Genomic DNA, 19476 nt, shown 5'->3' on the forward strand with positions numbered 1-19476 from the left:
GTTAGGGAAGCTTCACAATCACTGTAAATTTAGGTAGCTAGTCTAGCTAGCTACATGAATGCAAATAAAACTGATGGCATCATGTAACTTACAATTGATATGAGAGACGTATGAAGTGTACAGTTTCTTTGCTACAACCAATAACCACATGTTACTGCGATGATTGTTAGTTTGTAAGCTAAAAGGTAAGCTTAACTGTTTGGGTGACTTGGCTTTTTTCGTTCCATGTCTGGTGTTTGCTACCGTTTTAGCGTTATTGTTTTGATAATCAGCTGGCCGTGGAAGTTCCAATGGCAGTGCTGTTTAGTTAGAGGCTGATTGAGCAGCTGATTAGAAGAGTGTCTCTACAGCTGCATTATTAATTAGCTGTAGTAATTAAGTAGCAAGACTAATGGGGGATGAGATGAACATTTCCGAGAAAAGAGCAACCATTGTGTTCATAGATTTTTCAAAGGCTTTTGATAGTGTCAACAGGAAAGTTATGCTGCACATACTTCTGAATTATGGCATACCTGAGGAGATTGTAAAGGCAATTGAAATCATGTAAGTCAAGTTGTGTTCAGAGCATGGATGTTATTCTGCCCTCGCTGAGGAACAACTTGGCAGATAGCTAAACCTGTCCACACAGGTTGAACCGTTTTTATTGCAGTGCATCAGGAACTCAGTAAACTATGAACAGTAAACATAAACAGTAAACATAAATAATTGTGTATGAGTGAAATAAACATTTGTCAAACTCATTTTTGTAATTTCGTTTTAAATCTTTTTTAACAGCAGTAGACAATATACTTTGCAAACATTACAGGCAACCATGGCAACAAAGCTGCACGGCTAGCTAGCTAGCTGTATTTAAAGAGCACAGCACATTTTACTGAACACAAAATACCATCTAAATCCACAAATAATGATGAAATAAACTCAAAAACATGTTAGATTTTACTTACAGATGATACTTGAATATGGATTGCAGGTAGGATGAAACCTATAAGCTACGTCTGATACGTAAGCAGATGGAGTGAGACTGTGACAATACTTTTCTATCTGAGAACATTTGCTTCTTCTATATTAACAATTATTGCAGTTACATGACAGGTAGGTTGAACTGCGCTACCTAGTGGCAGGGAGTTCCAATAAACTTAGTCCAGTACAGAACAGATGGTCCTACCAGGGAGTTTCTAACTACTACTGAAATCCTCCAAGGAGACACATTGGCACCCTATCTCACTGTCATTGTTGTCGATTACATCTTAAGACAGTCCATGGACCCTAACCACACAAAAGATCTCACTATTGATCCACGTAAGTCCAGGAGACAAAAGAGAAAGCATATCACAGATCTTCATTATGCTGATGATATAACACTTACAGCTGATCAACCCCAAGCGGCACAGGATCGTTTAACATAATGTGGCCCTCAGTAGGTTAAGGAATTTGGACCTCACAATTCCCTCAATAAGGGGTGAGGGAACCCTATTGACAGGCTCATTAAAAGCCCCACACAAGCCTTATTCAATTAAATCAAACAGATGGACACTGATGTTTGGAAGAATACAAGATTTGGTTTATTCATACAATAAAAAAAAGAAAACTAAACGGAATGAGCATGGAGCAACCAGCAGTGGGAGTTTGGCGTCCTTGTGTTGGTGTTTTATACTTGTTTTAAAGGTTTTTACATGTCCTTTCCTTTCTTAAATTAATCGTTTGAGTGTCGTTATGATTGAGTGCTCCTAGTGCTGCTAATTTAAAATGGATCTTCTTTATCCTGCCGCTTTGTTGATTCTGTTCTATTTCCTGCTTTCCTACGACGTCAACAGGGCTATCTACCGGGGTCGGACGCAGTACACTAGAGATGTGCTGCTGCAATTGAACTTTGTGAGTTTAGCTTGCGTGACAGATATCACGTTATAGCTAACAGACTTTATTCTTAGAGATTTTCATGAAACCTGTGGGGCAACGAGGGATAAGAAGAGGAATCAGGGTAAACGAGGAGGCGTCAGACTACGCTTGAGGAAACAACGGCTCACCTGGATTCCTCTGCCCTTGGTGATCATGGGGAATGTCCAGTCCCTGAGGAACAAAGTGAACGAACTCCAGGGGTACGTTCATTTTGAGAAGGACTTCAGAGACTGCTGCATCATGGCCTTCACTGAGGCATGGCTCACTGAGTACGACCAAGACATCGACCTGTTCATCAATGGTTTTGGAGTGCCGTTTCGTCTGGATTGAAAGGCTGAAGTGACAAGGAAAATTAAAGGTGGTGGGGTATGTTTATATTTTAACAAACGATACTGTAGCTCCGTGACTGTCAGAGAACGCATTTGTACGCCAGATGTCAAACGTTTATGGGTATCGTTACGTTCTTTCTACCTGGCCCGCGAGTTTCCACAACCTTTTATAACAGTAGTGTACATCCACCCGAATGCTGCCTCTACCTTTAGCACTATCTTCAATTTAGTGCAAAAACTGCAGTTGATTTCACCTGATGCACCAAACTTCATATTGGGTGATTTTAACCACATCTCACTTAAAAATACACTTACAAACTTTCACCAATATGTCTCCTGTCCACCTAGGCAGGATAAGACATTAGATCTCTGTTATGGGTCAGTAAAGGACACTTGTAAATCACTCCCACTACTTCCACTGGGCTCTGCAGATCAGAACTCTGTGCATTTACTGGCCATATATATAAAACGGTTTTAAGGAGAGAGAAAGCACAGACAAAGGATATAAAGGTCTGAACTGAAGAATCTGTGCTCTGTCTGCAGGAATGTTATGACTGCACAGACTGGGACATGTTTAAACAATCTTGTAGTGATGATTTGGACAAACTTGTTGATGTAACATGCTCATATGCTGCATTTTGTGGGGACATGATCATTTCCTGTAAGCAAGTTAAAATTTACCCTAATAACAAACCATGGGTGACCAAATCCATTAAGTCCAGCATACAGAAAAAGAAACTCATCTTTAAACAGGGAGTAGCCTCTGATCTGCATATAGCTACCAAGGAGCTGAAAACAGAAATCTTAATAGCAAAACAGAATTGAACAAGATGGCTGCAAATAACCGTGGCTCAGCCTGGTCTAGCATGGTCTAACAGGCTTTCAGACTCCAAAGTACAGCAGTCAGGGCAACCTGGATGGCTTCAATTCAGATACTGAGTTTGCAAATGCTCGTAATTGTTTTTATACTCATTTTAATACTTTTGATGTTAGTAATGAAATTCAGGAACTGAGTTACAAACTTGAAGATAATCAGCACTTTGACATAGACCAAAAGGCTGTGGCAAAGGCCTTCCTATCAATAAGAATAAATAAGAGTTATGTACCTGATAACATCTGTGGTCGTTTACTTAAATCTTGTGCAAAAGAACTGAGTCCTGTATTCCACTGCATTGTTAATAAGTCTCTACAGGCACAGCATGTACCTGAGGTGTGGAAGGATGATGTGGTAGTCCCTGTTCCCAAATCTAGCTGCCCCAAAACTCTTAATGATTTTAGACCAGTTGGTCTCACATCAATTTTAATGAAAACCCTCGAAACACTGGTAAGGTCAGAAATCTTAAGGAAAACTGAGCATGCACTTGATCCCATGCAGTTTGCTTACAGGCCACATAGAGGAGTAGAGGATGCCACACTCATTTTGCTTAACTTACTTGTTAAACACATGGAGGGAAATGGGTCTCATGCTAGACTTCTATTTGTTGATTTTTCCTCTGCTTTTAATACAATTCAACCCCATGTTTTAACCAGTAGGCTGTTAAAACAGTTTGACTAGAGTAACAATCTTGTGGGCTGGATTCTGGACTTTTTAACTAACAGGACACAAAGAGTGAGGGTAAATGGAACTCTGTCTGACCAAGTTTGCTCCTCAACTGGCTCCCCACAAGGATGTGTGCTTTTTCCCCTATTATTTATCCTCTATACAAATATGTGTCAGAGTAGGTGTGAAAATAGGACCATCTTAAAGTATGCAGATGACTCTGTTATTGTTAGTCAGCTCCAGGACAATGAGACCAGCCATGGCCCGGTCATCAATGACTTTGTCAAGTGGTGTGAGGAGTCTTATCTTCAACTGTGTGCAATGTGTGCAATCTTACAAATACTGTATCTTGGAACAATTATTGACTCAAAACTGAACTCTGAAGCAAATTGTTAAGCCGTGTGCAAAAAGGGGCACCAGCGTTTGTTTTGATTGAGGAAACTGTCCTATTTTCATACTGACAAAACCATGATGACCTTATTCTATCTTATCTTATCTTATCTTATGACTACATTCTATGCTTTTATTGAACCGATTTTATCGTTTTCTTTGGTGTCATGGTTTGGAAACCTATCTTTAAAAAACAGAAACTCTCTGAATCAAATTGTTAAATGGTCTAGGAGGCTGATTGGCGAGTCACAGCTTAAACCAACGTCCCTGTACATCAGACAGTTACAGCGGGTAACTGACTCAATCTTAAATGATGACTCTGACCCTTTGCACAATAAATTTCAGCTTCTTCCTTCTGGACGAAGGTTTATAGTCCCACAGTGCAGAACACAGCGGTATAAAAATAGCTTTGTTCCAGCAGCCATCACTCAGATGAACAAGTCGTAGCAACATTGCACAGATGATATAGAAGCAACATTTATTTATTTATTTATTTTATTTTTATTTTTAGTTTAATTGGTTTAGTGATGATTGGAACCTTGAGTACTTTTATTATGTTGTCTACTGTCTGTGTTGTTTGTAAAAAGTGTCATAAAGTAACCTGAAATCAAGAGAGGCACTAATAACTCTTAGAGCTAAGGGTGGAATGTACAAACTGCAAAACTTGACCATTGCAGGCCAGGGCTTGGGCCACGTTGCAATTCAAAATGGGCCAACACCGTTATTGTAATTGCAGAGCATGAATGGGCACAGCATTTCATCAATTTTACCCACACTCAAGAATCACAGTGCAAAAATAATACATGAAATAAACACACACACATACCAACAACATAGAACACACCAGTTCCATATGTGTTACACTGCAAACCATAGGAAGGCCAGACAACCAAACATGGGATGCCCAAATATATATTGCACTTTGCCCAGGGGACCAGCCCAAAATATTTAATTGATGTAAATCTAAGTAAAATTAAAAAAGGCACAGTTAAAAGTATAGACAAATAAACATTTGAGACACTCACCCCTCTCTGTCTCATTGCACGACCACCTAGTGTGTCTGCGGATATTGCACTCTCCTGAGTCTTAAGCCAAAGTGGTAGTAAGGGACTTTACTTCACTACACTAAATAAAATACTAAAATTCTAACCAGGGAAAAACAGTGACTGAGAATGCACTGTCGATTGCTCCTGCAAAATAAACCAAAAGAGAGGTCTTACATCGTCAAACAGGAGAACACACAAGCATGCAGGAATAAGGAAGTTAGATGTGATTACCTCGCTTCCCTGCTGCTATGCAAACCCCGACTCACGCACAACTTGAGTCGCAACCAAATGCTAAAAGGAGTAATTTAAAGACTAAAAAGAAAATGCATACAGAGGCAATAAGACACTCATCTAAATGCACAAGCAAACCTACCCCACATGACCAGTTTATGCCCTTGCAGGATAACAGAGAAGGAACAGCTTTTTAACCTGAGAATCGTCTCTGTTCACATGGAGACACCATCTAATCTGTGCTGTGCATAAAACGGAGAACAAGGATGACTGCAATTTGTAGAGGTCTGCTGACAATACTTTAACATTGGCATGCCATCTACAGCCTGTTTTAATGGACCAATCTAAAACATAAAAAGACCTACTTTAAAAAGGTCAGAAGAATGCCTTATCTCCATTGTAAGCAAAGAAAGCAGGGATTGGGTGGCGAGGTGATTTTATTTTCACGCTTCTTGGCTTCCTTTCTATACAAACGCAAGGCTTAGCACCTGTAGGAATGACGTTGGCTTATCACAGGTAAGGATGATGTAGATTCCTTTGTCTAAGGCAGCGTTTCTCAAACCTCTCCTGGAGTACCACTTGTCCTGCATGTTTTAGATCTCCCCCTGCTCCAACACAGCTGATTCAAATGATCAACTCATTATGAACTCCTGAAGCTGCCTAATAACAAACTGATCATTTGAATCAGCTGTGTTGGAGCAGGGAGAGATCTAAAACGTGCAGGACAAGTGGTACTCCAGGAGAGGTTTGAGAAACGCTGGTCTAAGGTAAACCAGGTGACTAAGAGGAAGGGCTCCTAGGTCCTAATGCCCTGACCGTTACAATAACTTGAAGATGCAGCAGCCAAAGTAGGTCTTTTTCTTAATGCAAAGAAGACTGAATAAATGGCACTTAACAAAGAGGAGGGACACCAGGTCATTGTATCATTTGATGGCACACCTATCAAAGAGGTGACTGATTTCAAATACTTAGGCTCATATGTTGCAGATAGCAAGAAAGACTTTATAATATGCAAGGAACAAGCATGGAATGTCTGCGACAAACTACACCACATCTGGCAGTCTGACATTTCAGAACAAACAAAAGTAGCTTTCTTCAAGGCATGTGTGAAGAGCCTTCTGCTTTATGGTGTGGAAACATGGACCATTAAGAAAGATCTTCAGGATAGACTTGATGACACCTACACAAAACTTTTTTGACCCTCATGAGGTGGGTGAGAACATTGAACGAAGCATGAAATCTATGGTGACTTACGACCAATTTCCACCATCATAGCACAACACAGAGCTAGATTTGCTGGACATTGCTTACATGAGAAAGAACAAGCTGTGTCAGACCCTATTATTGAGGCTCCCCTGCCCTAACAGGGGTAGGAGACCTCTCAATTACACCCATGCCGTTGCAAGAGACCTTCATCTGCCAGCCTGATGGTGGACAGAGATGCCTGGAGGCTTCAAGTGCTTCAGTCTTGGCAGTGGCTGAAGGATGATGATGATGATGATGATGATGATGATAAAAGTACAGTAGCAGTAGCAGCAGCCTCGTTGTGGACGATGATGTGAGTCTATCTGCTGGAGTCCATCGAAGGGAGGAGATTGGGGTGTGCTTGCCTTCTCGTCCATTGACTGATAGAATTTTATGATTTTCTCCCCTTGGTCTGTGTTTGCTTTGTTGTTTAGTGTCTTTGTAAGTCTGCTGAAATGACCAAAATGTACAGGTGAATGAGATCAACAGCCTGGCAGGCCATGCACTCTTTCTCTCTCTCTCTCCCTCTCTCTCTCTCTCTCTCTCTCTCTCTCTCTCTCTCTCTCTCTCTCTCTCATTCTCTCAGGGGTCACAGAATTGAGAAGGATCAGGATCTAGCCTGGGGACATATCAAGTCAGATATGTATGACCACACAGCACAGTGCTCTCCCCTTAATAAAGTGTACCCTGTCTGGGACCAACGGTGTTGGCAAAGGCCTTGCCTGTCTCCACATGCTCACTGGCAGCCAGCAGAGGACAGTGATGGCACCTGACTTCATTGTCAAATAAATAAATGCATTAAATACAATACAATAAATAATAAAAAAGGCTTTGGGGGGGGCTCCCTCTCCTCATATCCATGACAGAGCCCTCCCCTGAGCTCCAGGCACCCTCTCTGGGCCGCCAATGCTACCCAGCACCCAGCAGTATTGATGTGCAGCAGAGCACGCCTGCCATATGAAAGGGTAAGATGTTCAATAAAGCTTGTAAAGTAATGAGAACACTGTGTAACTTTGGCCGTGAGTGCTGGGCCTACAGAGGTCCTGTTGCAGGCATGTGTGTCTAGCACTTGTTTTACTCCAAACTTTAGAGAAGCAAATGTTGAAAATGAATCCTGTTTCCTGAGCATTTGCCCAACTGATCGATTGACTGTAAATACAATCAATTAAACCTCTTCAATGAGTCTTTTGTGAGGGGAGAGAAAGACAGAAAAATAATGCATTTTTTCACATTTTAAAAATTCAGACAACATTCAAACAGCTGTTTCTGTGCCATTGTCTGCTTAAACATGCTGCAATTGGTCAGCTCTGCTCCAGCTCACTCCACTGTCTCTTAACACCACAGCACTAGCCCCAGCCCAGTCACACTGGGCCCTATCCACACCACCATTTTTGCCTGGGGAGCCCACATTTAGGCCCCACTCCCCAAGTATCCTCTCAAATTTCAACCTGAACTTTCATTCTTGATTTATGAAAACATTCTTGGCAAATGCTTTCACTTTCGTCTGTCTTGTGCTCCTTGCCCAGAAGAGAGGGTGTCATTGCTGGGGACCCCGGGTCCCCTGGGCTCCATGCACCCATTGGATAGGCAGGGGGCGTCTCCATGAGCACCCTGGTGAAAGCTGCACTTGAATCAACCAACAGGCAGCTGAGATATTGGCGTCCACACTGTAGGAAAAAATACACAAAACTGTCAAAAATCCACCCAGAGGTAGGTCTAAAACTGCTCTGTCCAGCATAATTAGGATGTTCTCACACAAGTGTAGCTGTCATAATGCTAGAAAAGAGTCTAAAGATCAGAGATCCTATGGTGATTGGCCTCTAGTTTCCAATCTCCGTCAGCCCTTCCTGATCCACTGTTATAAGTAAAAGTGCTTGAGATATCACTTTAAGCACATAGGTATGATTCCTGAGACAAGACATGAGTTGAACATTCAAGCTAGCCTCTCACCTGCATCCTAGTTCATCAGATCCTACTTCTTGATCCTGTCTGGGGCAGGATCAGTTGCATTCTCAACTGGTCTGAGATTATCAATCTCTCCTCGCCCAGGTCATGACCTTGTAGTGATTACATTATTATCATGTAAGTGTCACTTCACTCTCCAGAGTGGCAAGTCTCTGTGTGAGGGGGTGGAGAGACCTGCTGGCTGGGGCTCACTGGTGGTGACCAGTTGGCTCAGTGTCTGTGGGAGGGGCGACCAGTTGGGCCTCACTGTTTTGCCTGGGTATTTGGGTGAATACATTTGGAGTGGGATTTAACTGTGGACTCTGCGAAAATGATGGTGTGGCAGGGTCCAGTGGGTCTCGGGCTGGGTCTACAGCCAGTGCTGCAGCCCTGCAAGATAGCAGAGGGAGTTGGGGGTTGGCACCTGACTGAGAAGGGAATGATCCCAGGGCTGGATGCCTGTCTGAGAGAGCCAGGGGGCCCAGAGCCAGAGCTGGAGCAGAGCTGACCAATCACAGAGTGTTTAAGCAGGCAATAGCATGGATTTAGTCAGAATTTGTTTCCTTTTTCTTGTTCTCCTCTACAGACTCATTTGAGCAGTTTCAATGATGTACTGTATTGCCAATCAATTGATTGGCAAATGCTCAGGAGACAGGATTCAATTCAACATTTGCTTCTCCAAAGTTTGGAGTAAAAGAGTATCTGAAAGTGCTGAAAAGCATCTGCAATTTTGTGGCCCTCCTGACTTTTGTTTACTTGTCTATCTAATCCATCTATTTATATGGTCTAGCTCCCCAGACTCCTAACCAAGCAGCGGCTTCTATTGCCTGTAGCCTGCAGCCCTAGCACAAACCTGCATGTGAACGGGCACTTTTCAGAGCTGTACTACATCTGTTAAAAGGGACACAGATCCACAACAGCACCTTAATTAGTGTTGTCCCACTGGGGGAAGTTAGCTAGTGCCTGTCTGAAACTTTGATCCTCCCCTTTGTGTTCCTGCACATGAATTGAGCAAATCCGCTAGCTTCCATTATGAGTGGGGTAACCCTGCATGTGAATGGGTGCTTTTCAAAGCTGTATGGAACAAACAATGTGGAATTCATATTTATAAAGAATCTAATGTAATTAGTGTATTTTGGTTTACCATTTAAGTAATAAAGAGTATATTGAATTCTGAAAAGGTAAATGCAATCTTTGAAATCTCAACACAAAAAGGAATCAATTCTTTTTTCCTATGATTTAGACTTAAAATTTTGACTTGTGAAATACTGAGGACAGCCTACAACATAATCATTTTTATAGTTCAGAGTAAAAGCTTTTATATGTTCAAGGATACTTAAGTATTTGCTCAATATGCAGACAATTGTACTTTCCTTGACACAAAACGTTACATATGTTTACAGTTACATTTACATTTATTCATTTAGCAGACGCTTTTATCTAAAGCAACGTACAAAAGTGCATATAGTGGGCAAACAGGCACAAGGGCAAGATGTGTACAGGTCATACAGTGCAGATAGTGCTGAAGCTGAGCACAAGGTCAGTGTAGCGAGAACTAATCTGATCTAAGGTTACATATATCAAATACATTCACTAGGACAATAAACTGCCGCTATATGTACACTGCAAACACACTAATGTGTATTTTGCCTTTAAGACACCAGTGCAGTCACCTCCATCATGTATGTTTCTTCCTTCGTTTGTTACAAGTATGGTACTTCTATGACTGTTTTCCACAATGTAAGTGCTTTTTAAACATATAATGTTATGTTCTGGGTTTGGCACACCAGTATATTACAGTATATAAACATAGAGCTATTCAAAATAATCTGTCATCTTCAATTTACTGTGCTCCGTATCTTTAACCTTTCCCGTAGCTCGCTCATGCACTCTCATCTCTAAAAGGTCTCTAAAACACATCCCATTAAATTCATATGTATAATTCAGAAAATGTACATTCAGGTGAACCACTCTGCATACTCTTGTCTCCCCCTTGGGTTGCTTTACATTAACCCAGCAGGTAATTCTGTACAGGGCCATTTACTGCAGTCCAAGGCTGGAGCCAGAGGTGTCTAAGTCTGTCTCACTGTCAGCCATGGGGAGGAATTGTCAACCCTACACTCTCAGACCCCACCACTGTCTCTCTCCTGTCTTTGGCCTCTCAGGTACCCCACCCACTGAGGTTTGACTTCACCAGACCTCAACAGGAACAGATAAATGGCTCCACAGTCTCCCATGAGGCTGTATAATCTTCATTGTTAAGAGTGAACTTGATTCACCACTTCTTACCTTGAAAACATGAGGCATTCATTTTCCTACATTCAAACATATTTTGAATTGCACCCTGCATTCTGGAACCAAAGGACTTTCTCAATATGTCAGTGTGTCTCAGAGACAAAGAGCTACTGCTGCTTCCTGTTTTGAGGATTCCCTGTATAAACTGGAGATTCTGCCATCTGGTTTTGACAGTATTTTGATACATTTGTATACTATCTGTTTATTTTCTCTTTTTGTTTGCCTGCCTTCTCAATAGTTGTCCATGGTTAACTGAAATGATAAAGAACTTCTACTGTCCTGAAGAGTTCCTTAGGTGGTATGCTTACAGGGTATGGGTATTCTGGAATTTGGGTTGCTGGAGTGTTGATATTGTACATACTTATTCTTTCTTTCCTTTTCAAGTCTCTGCTACATTGCTGTCGGTTATTTGTATTATTTGACTCCAGGCTGCATTCCATTTTCCACTTTGTCATGTGATATGTTAACCATCATGCATCAAAGACACATCTTTCTGAGAGTATCATTGTAATATTCCAACACATGCCATGTGTTGTTGTGAATCTATTTGTTTGGAGACAAATCAGTGAAATGGGGACCAAAATGGTAGACAAAGGCCCCCATTAATGCAGTCTTTAAGGTTTTATTAATGGGACTGAGCCAGCTGTACATCTACCCTCTCCATAAGCCTCTGTCATGAAGAGTGAAGTATGCACATCAGTAATGGAAGGGGGGGAGTAAGTACACCATTCAGAGACCATATGCAAGAAAAGGCCTGCATTTATTAGACCCTGCAGGCAGCCAAAATCACAGCACAACAAACAGTTGCAATGCACAAGACTAATCAAGACAAATATGCCAATGGAGCTTACCTGTGCCAATGACGTGGCACTCAATAATGAAGGCTGAATGTGGGACAAGATCTGAGCATGGTTGCTGTCCTAAGTCCAATTGTATGCTTTGAGCTAGCACATGTTGTCCATGGTGCTGGCAGTCTTATAGGCACTCCCAAGGATTACACATCAGCTCACCTGTGCTGAAGGGGCTGGATCATAACCTCTTCGGCCTTAAAGGACAGAGGCTTGCAATGCACAGTTGGCATACATTGCATAAAGATCTAACTATCCAAAAACGTAGCTGTGTCACTGGATTTTGTGGACTGTGATAACGTGATGATGTGGTGAATTTCATATATGCCCATTGTAATTGGTTGAGTCACACTGGCTGGGTCACATGTATTGTGCCCTTTTGCACAATATAATTGATGACAGTGAATATTGGTGTCATTAGTTATCTTGTTCTGTCAATAGCATAACCTTCAGATGTTACAATGTGATATCACTTTTTTGCACTATTGTTGCCATCTGTTTGTGTTACAAGCCTTGGCAGCCATGTTAAATATGGTGAATATGCACTCAGCAGTTTGCTATCCCTGTGGAACAAGACCAATTTGTTTGGTCTTGATGACATGGCATGATTTAACCTGGGCCATAGGACTCAGCTCAGAACAAGCATCTTAACTGACTGAGCCAATTGGAATATTTCATATAAGTTCACTCCCAAGCCATACTGCATATACCAATTGTATGCAGATGAATGTGAAAGTCTGCTAAACGAATGTAATGTAATGAAAGCCAATTTCCCTCATCTGTGCCTTACATCATCCCTTAATGTAGATGACAGGTGACAAAAACATTCAAAAAACATTTTTGTTATATCACACTTCTTAAATTTTGTAGCCATTATGTATACCTGGGAGCCAATGTGGGTACTTCCAGCTTCTAGTTTTGATTAAAACATCCAACGTGGATTTCTAACATAAAACCAGTTGATTTTTGTTGCACACACATAATAAAAGAGGTGAGCAAGTAAAAGCAAATATCAGAATGGGCTAGCCTGTATGACCTTATCTTTGATCTTGTGTCCGTGGATCTAGGGGTCATTGTATTAACTCTCATCGAATGTGAAGTAAATTTGGCCATGTTCGCGCCGTGAAAGCATAACGCTGTCTCTTTTGATTATTTTATCGGTGAATCATAAAATTAAATTGCTTTTAATTCTAAATATATGGCATTAAAAAACTCTGAATATGTGCAACTACAACAATTATTTTAAAAACCTTCCTGTATCTGGTCTGTCAAGCGTCAATGTTCAGACGGTGCACACAGCACCCGATATATAATCAATTAGCTATAATTACATGTATTACCAACGCCTTTTAACAGCATACAGACGCATGTCTCCACGACAGCACACATGCGTAACTAAAATGTTGTCTTGCAAAGGGTACGCAAGGACGCTTATTCTGCTTACAGAAAACACCACCCTCAAGCCTGTGAAATTACTGTAATGTTGTCGGCTCATTTTCATACTTATGATCACAAACACCCGGATGCATTGATTGCATTGTTACTTATAACGATGATCATCTTTCTATAACTACACGCTGAGCATCACGGTTGTGGTTGATGCCACCCTACTCCCATTAAAAGTCTCCCTCAGTCCCTTCCTCTCCTTGACCCGCTCTCCCTCTACCGGGCTCGTTTTTTCTCTCGTCTGCGGCGTGTCCGCTGACGTGATTGCATGGTCATGGAGGGAGGAGGGTGGGGTTGCAGTGATACAGAGGTAGAGAGGGGGAGTGTCAGTCGTGGAGGATCCGGCCCCCTCTCTCCCCCCACCCCCAGCACAAAGCTGCGCGCTCGGATGCTGCGCTCACCGTACCACCGCGCACAGCAAACGAGGGGTCTCAAACATGTAGAGCCAACATCGTGCATCCGGCAATGCTGCGGCGCCTTCCACCTATTTATTAACAGCAAAAGGCACCCACTGTAATAGTAACATCTAAAGCCTTTTCGAATGACAAATCAATTTACTAATTGAGGCAGGAATTTTAATATTGTCTCTCCATCACTGTTTTCCTCTGCATATGCTAAACTCGGCACAGGCAATTGCACTATTTTAGGGACCTGCGTTTTATCAACTGCTAAAAACAGATATCGTTTCGAGGTCTTTTCAACGCTGGATCATTAAACTACAACAACTACTGTTGTTTATTTTCCTCCGATTCGAAAAGATAAATACTGGATTTTTTCTTGCCTCCCTGATAACGTCCTTGGACCATGGCCTGGTAAGTCCATGTCTTTCATATTCATACCTGACTGCACATTCATGAATGTATCATAATGTTAATGGTTTTGTTTTATTACTCCATATACATCGTGTTGTCAGGTGCGTCCATGTGTGTGATAGCATTAAAATATCTGTATTCTTTTTCGAGATGTTAGGACAATAAAACAAATAACATTTATTTTGAGCTTTTATCAAATCGGGATAACCAATCATCTGCTAGAATTGTATTGGTGCAGAACACGCGAGTAATAGCGATCCAAATGTTATGATGCAATTGAATTCGGATAAAGAGAAAATCACTTGATATTGAGTAGTTATACATGTATTGCCGTTGTTGGTGCATTGACTAATTTTTTTAAACATATTCATTCGTTTACTGATGTTATTTTTGTCTCTGCATGCGGAGGTTGCGGTGCCTGTGTGCCTGCGTCTAAATTGGCTAAATGCTTGTGAGCGTGTAAGGACAGGGCGACGGAGTGGGGAGAGAGTGTGTGAGCGTTACAGTCAGTACCGGTACACATACCGGTAACCTTGCACAGAGGGCTTTGCGTTTATGATGCTTGGAGTGCCGCACACTCATACCGTCTTACATATTCTTTCGTTAATCACTCTGCGGTTCTCTGCACCGATAGGAAATGTATGATTTTGTTGAAGAATTCCGTAAAATGTTGGCTTAATTATTGCGCTATTTTGTTACTATAATTGATTTTATGCATCCGTAAATAAACAGAAACAACACCATTTAGAAATGATACCGTTATAGCAGTTAATAGCCTAATAATAATAATAATTGACAGTGGGCTGTATGTCCTCTATCGTGCTCGGGTGCTCACGGGAGGGGTACGTAAAGGAAACCTGGTTTCACTCGCACTAGGGTGAACCGTTAATCTCTGAAGGTTAAAAGTACAAAGTTTATTCATTTAAAAAGCACAAAGCGATAAGACTGGATGACAACGGCCACATATCTTATCGTTTTATTCATTCTCCATAATTATCCTTTCCTCTAGCTCCGCATCCCTCATAAGCGCAAGCTCCCATATTGGTGCAATGCCATGTTTGGTTCGGCGACAGTGAGGATTTTTTTAAGTCACCGCAAGGTAGGAGGGCTGTTGTGATCTAGCACAGTCTAACATGATAGCTCTGCGCGTCGTGAATCCTCACATGGGATTGGCCAATTTTATATGATCGTCAAGAGAAGACCTTTATTGCTATTGGGATTTTGCGTTTTTATTCGCGTAGAGGGCGGTGCAAAGTGGACAACCACATTGAGGGGAGGTGGTGTTAGATTGACCAGTCAAGGATGGTTTCTGAGAAATGCCGTAGAACAGGATGCAACCCTCTGGATGTGAGCACAGATACTCCACACTGCTGTCCGTCTGATACTGAGGGATATTGCATTCATTCAGCGAAAACACGTAGCACATGTAAATGCAAATGAACAGTTACGTAAATGTGCAGATTTAAACCCATGAATTTACAGTGGGCTACGGTTTACTGGTTTACAACAATTTACACCCATTTTACAGGCCAACCTGGATAATTTTGGTTATTTAGGTTGTATATGTATATATGTATGTATTTGATATGTATTTAACACTGCCTATGGTTTAGACTACCATATATATGTATACACACACACACACACACATTTATATATATATATATATATATATATATATATATATATATACGTGTATGTACGTGTGTGTGCGTGCGTGTGCCTGTGTATTAACATTATCATAGACAGTTCACTAAAATTCACTGTTCAACTTGAACACTTTACTAAAACTGTGTATGTGTATATCATGTACTTTCATTATGAAATGCCAGAAAAACAGCTGTTTCCTGATTGTCTTTGCTTGAATGGATACCAGAATCTCCCCAACAGCACAAAATCTAGCGGCCTTTAACTAAAATAATGAAGTTGCTTCTGTCCATGTTGCATAGCTCGCTGCTGCAGTGCACTGGAAAGAAAAAGGTTGCCTTTCCGTAAAGGCTATCAAATAATTTCATATCTTGAAAAATGTCTTGAAATTATAATTATGATCACAATGCTAATGGACATAGTAATAATAATAAGAAGAAGAAGAGTCCTTTCACTTCAGGACTGCAGTCATTCTGGCGCACCTGTTTAATCAGTGGCCAGGATTAGGCGCTTATAGTCTGTATCCCCTGCATGCCTCCATATGTGCTCCAGGATGATGCTTACATAAAGTTTGACAGTATGCAGTGCTACATTTAACTAAAATGTGACATTCCTGTAAAGCATGAATGAGGACAGCTATGAATGAAATGTCTGGTGGACTAGATGGTGTTGACTGGGCAGGGACAGACAAAGAATGAGATGACATAATGAAACAGGAAGAGAGAGGCATTGACAGAGTGAATAACAGTATATAAGCATGTAATTTAATCTCTTTTTCTTGGCTGTGACATACAAGTAACATTGCAGACAGGAAACTGATGTAATAATACACTTTTATTGATCTGAGAAGATCTGACTTACAGAGTAGTGTGATATAGACCATGTACTGTGAGAGAACACACCATTTGTGAGACCATACTCAATGGGACCATCTAAATAATGTGATTGAGAGTGGGAATTAATGTTGTGAAACTACCACTAGCCACTTCAAATACCAACAATGTTGGCAAAATACCAACATTGCAGTGCTAGGATTGCTCACTGACAACTATTCACGCCACATTTGTATCCATAGGTCACATTTTTATATTTTACCTGTTTATACAACTGGATATTGAACCAATTCAATTTAGGTACCCTGCTCAAGGGTTAAACAGCACTGCCCCACCTTGGATTTTAACCTGCAGCCTTCTGATACCACGTATGTATTTTGCTTCCTTACATTCACCGTTTGAAACAGTGCTATTTTGTATGTGCTCTAGTGTTCTCACAGTGTCCTCTTAATGTGTCTGGACTGTCACTCCCTGCCATCTAACTCCAGTCAAAGATACTTTAAGCTTCACAATTCACTAATCTCAAAATCAATAAATGTTTCATGAATTAAGTCTGCAGTCTGTTATCCTATCCAGACCTAATGAATAATGGGGCTACATTACTGATTCTGTTTAGCCATAGTCACACATTAGGTTAAAGTCTTTATCACATGTGAAATTTAGATCTGAATTAGAGCTGGTAAAGGGCTGTGTAATTCTGCATGTCAGTATACTGATAATATTGCACTGATACCTTCAGAAGCAACGTTTAGCCAAAAAGTATGGATTGGGTATAGCCAGATTGAGATGGGAATTATTGATTCCATTTGTTAATAGGCGTCTGCCATTTTTAAAGTTTCATGCCAAAAAGGTCTGTATTGTTATTCTGAGGAAGAGAAAAATCAGTACAGAATCAGTCATAGTATTGGCATTACACTTAGCAGAACTCAATGCATAGCCCAAGACCGTGCTGGACTTTTTACCTCTTTATACAGAAGGAAGGATTCTGCTCTTTGTCAGGTCATTCTAATTCTTCTCTAATATTTCCTTTCCAGGTTCCAGGTAGCTGTGACACCCAGTTGTTCTAAACCCTGACCCCTGACCTCTGATCCCTTCCTCCCCTGACTTGTTAGCCCTCCTATCCCTCATTCCAAGTATTTGGATGCCAGCTGCTGTCAATTTCTCGACACCCCCCCCCTCCTCTTCCCAAATATCAATGGATGGGGACCACCCCCACACTTCTGTTTGATGAACCACCTGTGGGGGGGGGAAAGAGAAAGAAGAGACGGACTAACGGGGAAAAGAGACAGGACAAACACTGGAGGAAAAAAATTGCCAAGAACATAAAGAGGACAGGAGTGGGAGAAGAGAAATAAAATAAAAATCAATTAGAAAAATATTCTGCCCCCCTCCCCTAACCCGCCCAAGAAATAATGTAAAAAAAGAATCATTCAAAGAAAGCAAACTTTAAAAAACGGAACTGAGAGAGAAGAGAGCAGAACATTTTTGTCTTTTCACGTAGTCATGGGGGATTTAACCAACAGTGCAGTGGAATTCTGCCCCAAGAGCCAGCGAGGCAGCGGAGCGGTCAGTGGAGGCACGGAGCCCAATCATGGAGCTGCTTTTGGAGCCACCCTGGAGGAGCTGCGGGGGCTAATGGAGCTGAGGGGAGCGGAGGCTCTGCAGAAGATCCAGGATGCTTACACTGACACAGAGGGGCTGTGTCGCACACTCAGGACCTCCCCCACTGAGGGTGAGAGAATGCTCAACTATCTCTAAGAAAAAGAACAGATGTACACTCCAACAGATGTAGCTCATCCATGTGCTTACCTGTGTTAGCATATGTGTGGCATCCTTGTTTTCATCCTCAACCATGTTCCTGGGGCCTTTGGTGGTACAGATTTTGTACTGGCTGTCTTTGCTGTGCTTTTCTTTGATTAGATTGTGGTATTTCACCACTGCCATATCAGGGTTGATTTAGTGTTTTGAACATCTCAGGATAGCTTGTTACTATTTTGTTTTTTGAATATCAGGTCCAGAATAAACTGGTCGAATATTAGGTCCTGGTCCTATGGCAAATTTGAATCCCAAAGCCATGATATGAGCACATCCCCCAATTTGATCTAACTGTCCTAAAATTAGCTGAATAAGCAGACACTATACTATCACTACATTTACCTCTCTGTCTCCCTCTTCTCTTCATCTCTCTCCTTTCCTATCTCTCTTTCTTTCCCTCTGGCTTCCATTTCTCTCTCTGCTTTGATTTGATCCACTAAAATCCACATGGTTTTGCATACTGATGCCACTGCAGTGTAGCTACCTACCCCAAGTTGTCTGCATAACCTCTCTTCTATGGTACACTTCCCATCATTGATTGCACTTCCTGTCTCCCATGTCAGTGTGTTGAAATGTGCTGAAATGTATAAGCGTAAATATTGATTATGTCTCTCTATATTGAGATGTACTGTGTGGCCTGCTAAGTTCAGCTATCTGGCCCGTCTCACCGTATTTATGTACAGACCCAATAGAAAGTCTGCTTCATGCATGGCATAATCTCAGGTAAAATTGTATGAGGTAGCCATCTGTAAATAAGACAACACCTACAGGGTGCCCTAAAATCTGAAATTTTAAACCTCTTTTAGCCTTTTTGGCCTGATTTCCCCAAGATCTCATCTCTCTTTGACTCAATGAGTAAACACACCCCTTCCTTTTCTATCTCCATCAGTAAGCACACCCCTTCCCTTTCTACCTACATCAGTAAGCACACCCCTTCCCCTTCTACCTACATCAGTAAGCACACCCCTTCCCCTTCTACCTACATCAGTAAGCACACCCCTTCCCCTTCTACCTACATCAGTAAGCACACCCCTTCCCCTTCTACCTCCATCAGTAAGCACACCCCTTCCCCTGCTACCTCCATCAGGAAACATATTCTGGCCCTCTCTGACTCCCTCAGGAAATCTCAGCTTTATGTCATTCAACAAAAATGACTGAA

General features: G+C 41.5%; 1 protein-coding gene across 3 annotated transcripts in view; it reads left to right on the plus strand.

The window, feature by feature from the left end:
- The first annotated feature begins 13573 nt into the window (after positions 1–13573).
- The window catches only part of LOC118780149 (plasma membrane calcium-transporting ATPase 3), a 42088-nt gene continuing 36185 nt past the window's right edge, over positions 13574–19476 (plus strand). For all 3 annotated transcript variants that reach the window (XM_036532479.1, XM_036532478.1, XM_036532477.1), the window contains exons 1-2: positions 13574–14022; positions 17537–18234. In XM_036532479.1, coding sequence (XP_036388372.1) covers positions 18006–18234 — 229 coding nt within the window. In that variant the 5' untranslated portion in view covers positions 13574–14022; positions 17537–18005. The remainder of the gene's footprint in view (positions 14023–17536; positions 18235–19476) is intronic.

This window comes from Megalops cyprinoides, chromosome 7 (assembly GCF_013368585.1).
Source record: "Megalops cyprinoides isolate fMegCyp1 chromosome 7, fMegCyp1.pri, whole genome shotgun sequence".
NCBI classification, from domain to species: domain Eukaryota; kingdom Metazoa; phylum Chordata; class Actinopteri; order Elopiformes; family Megalopidae; genus Megalops; species Megalops cyprinoides.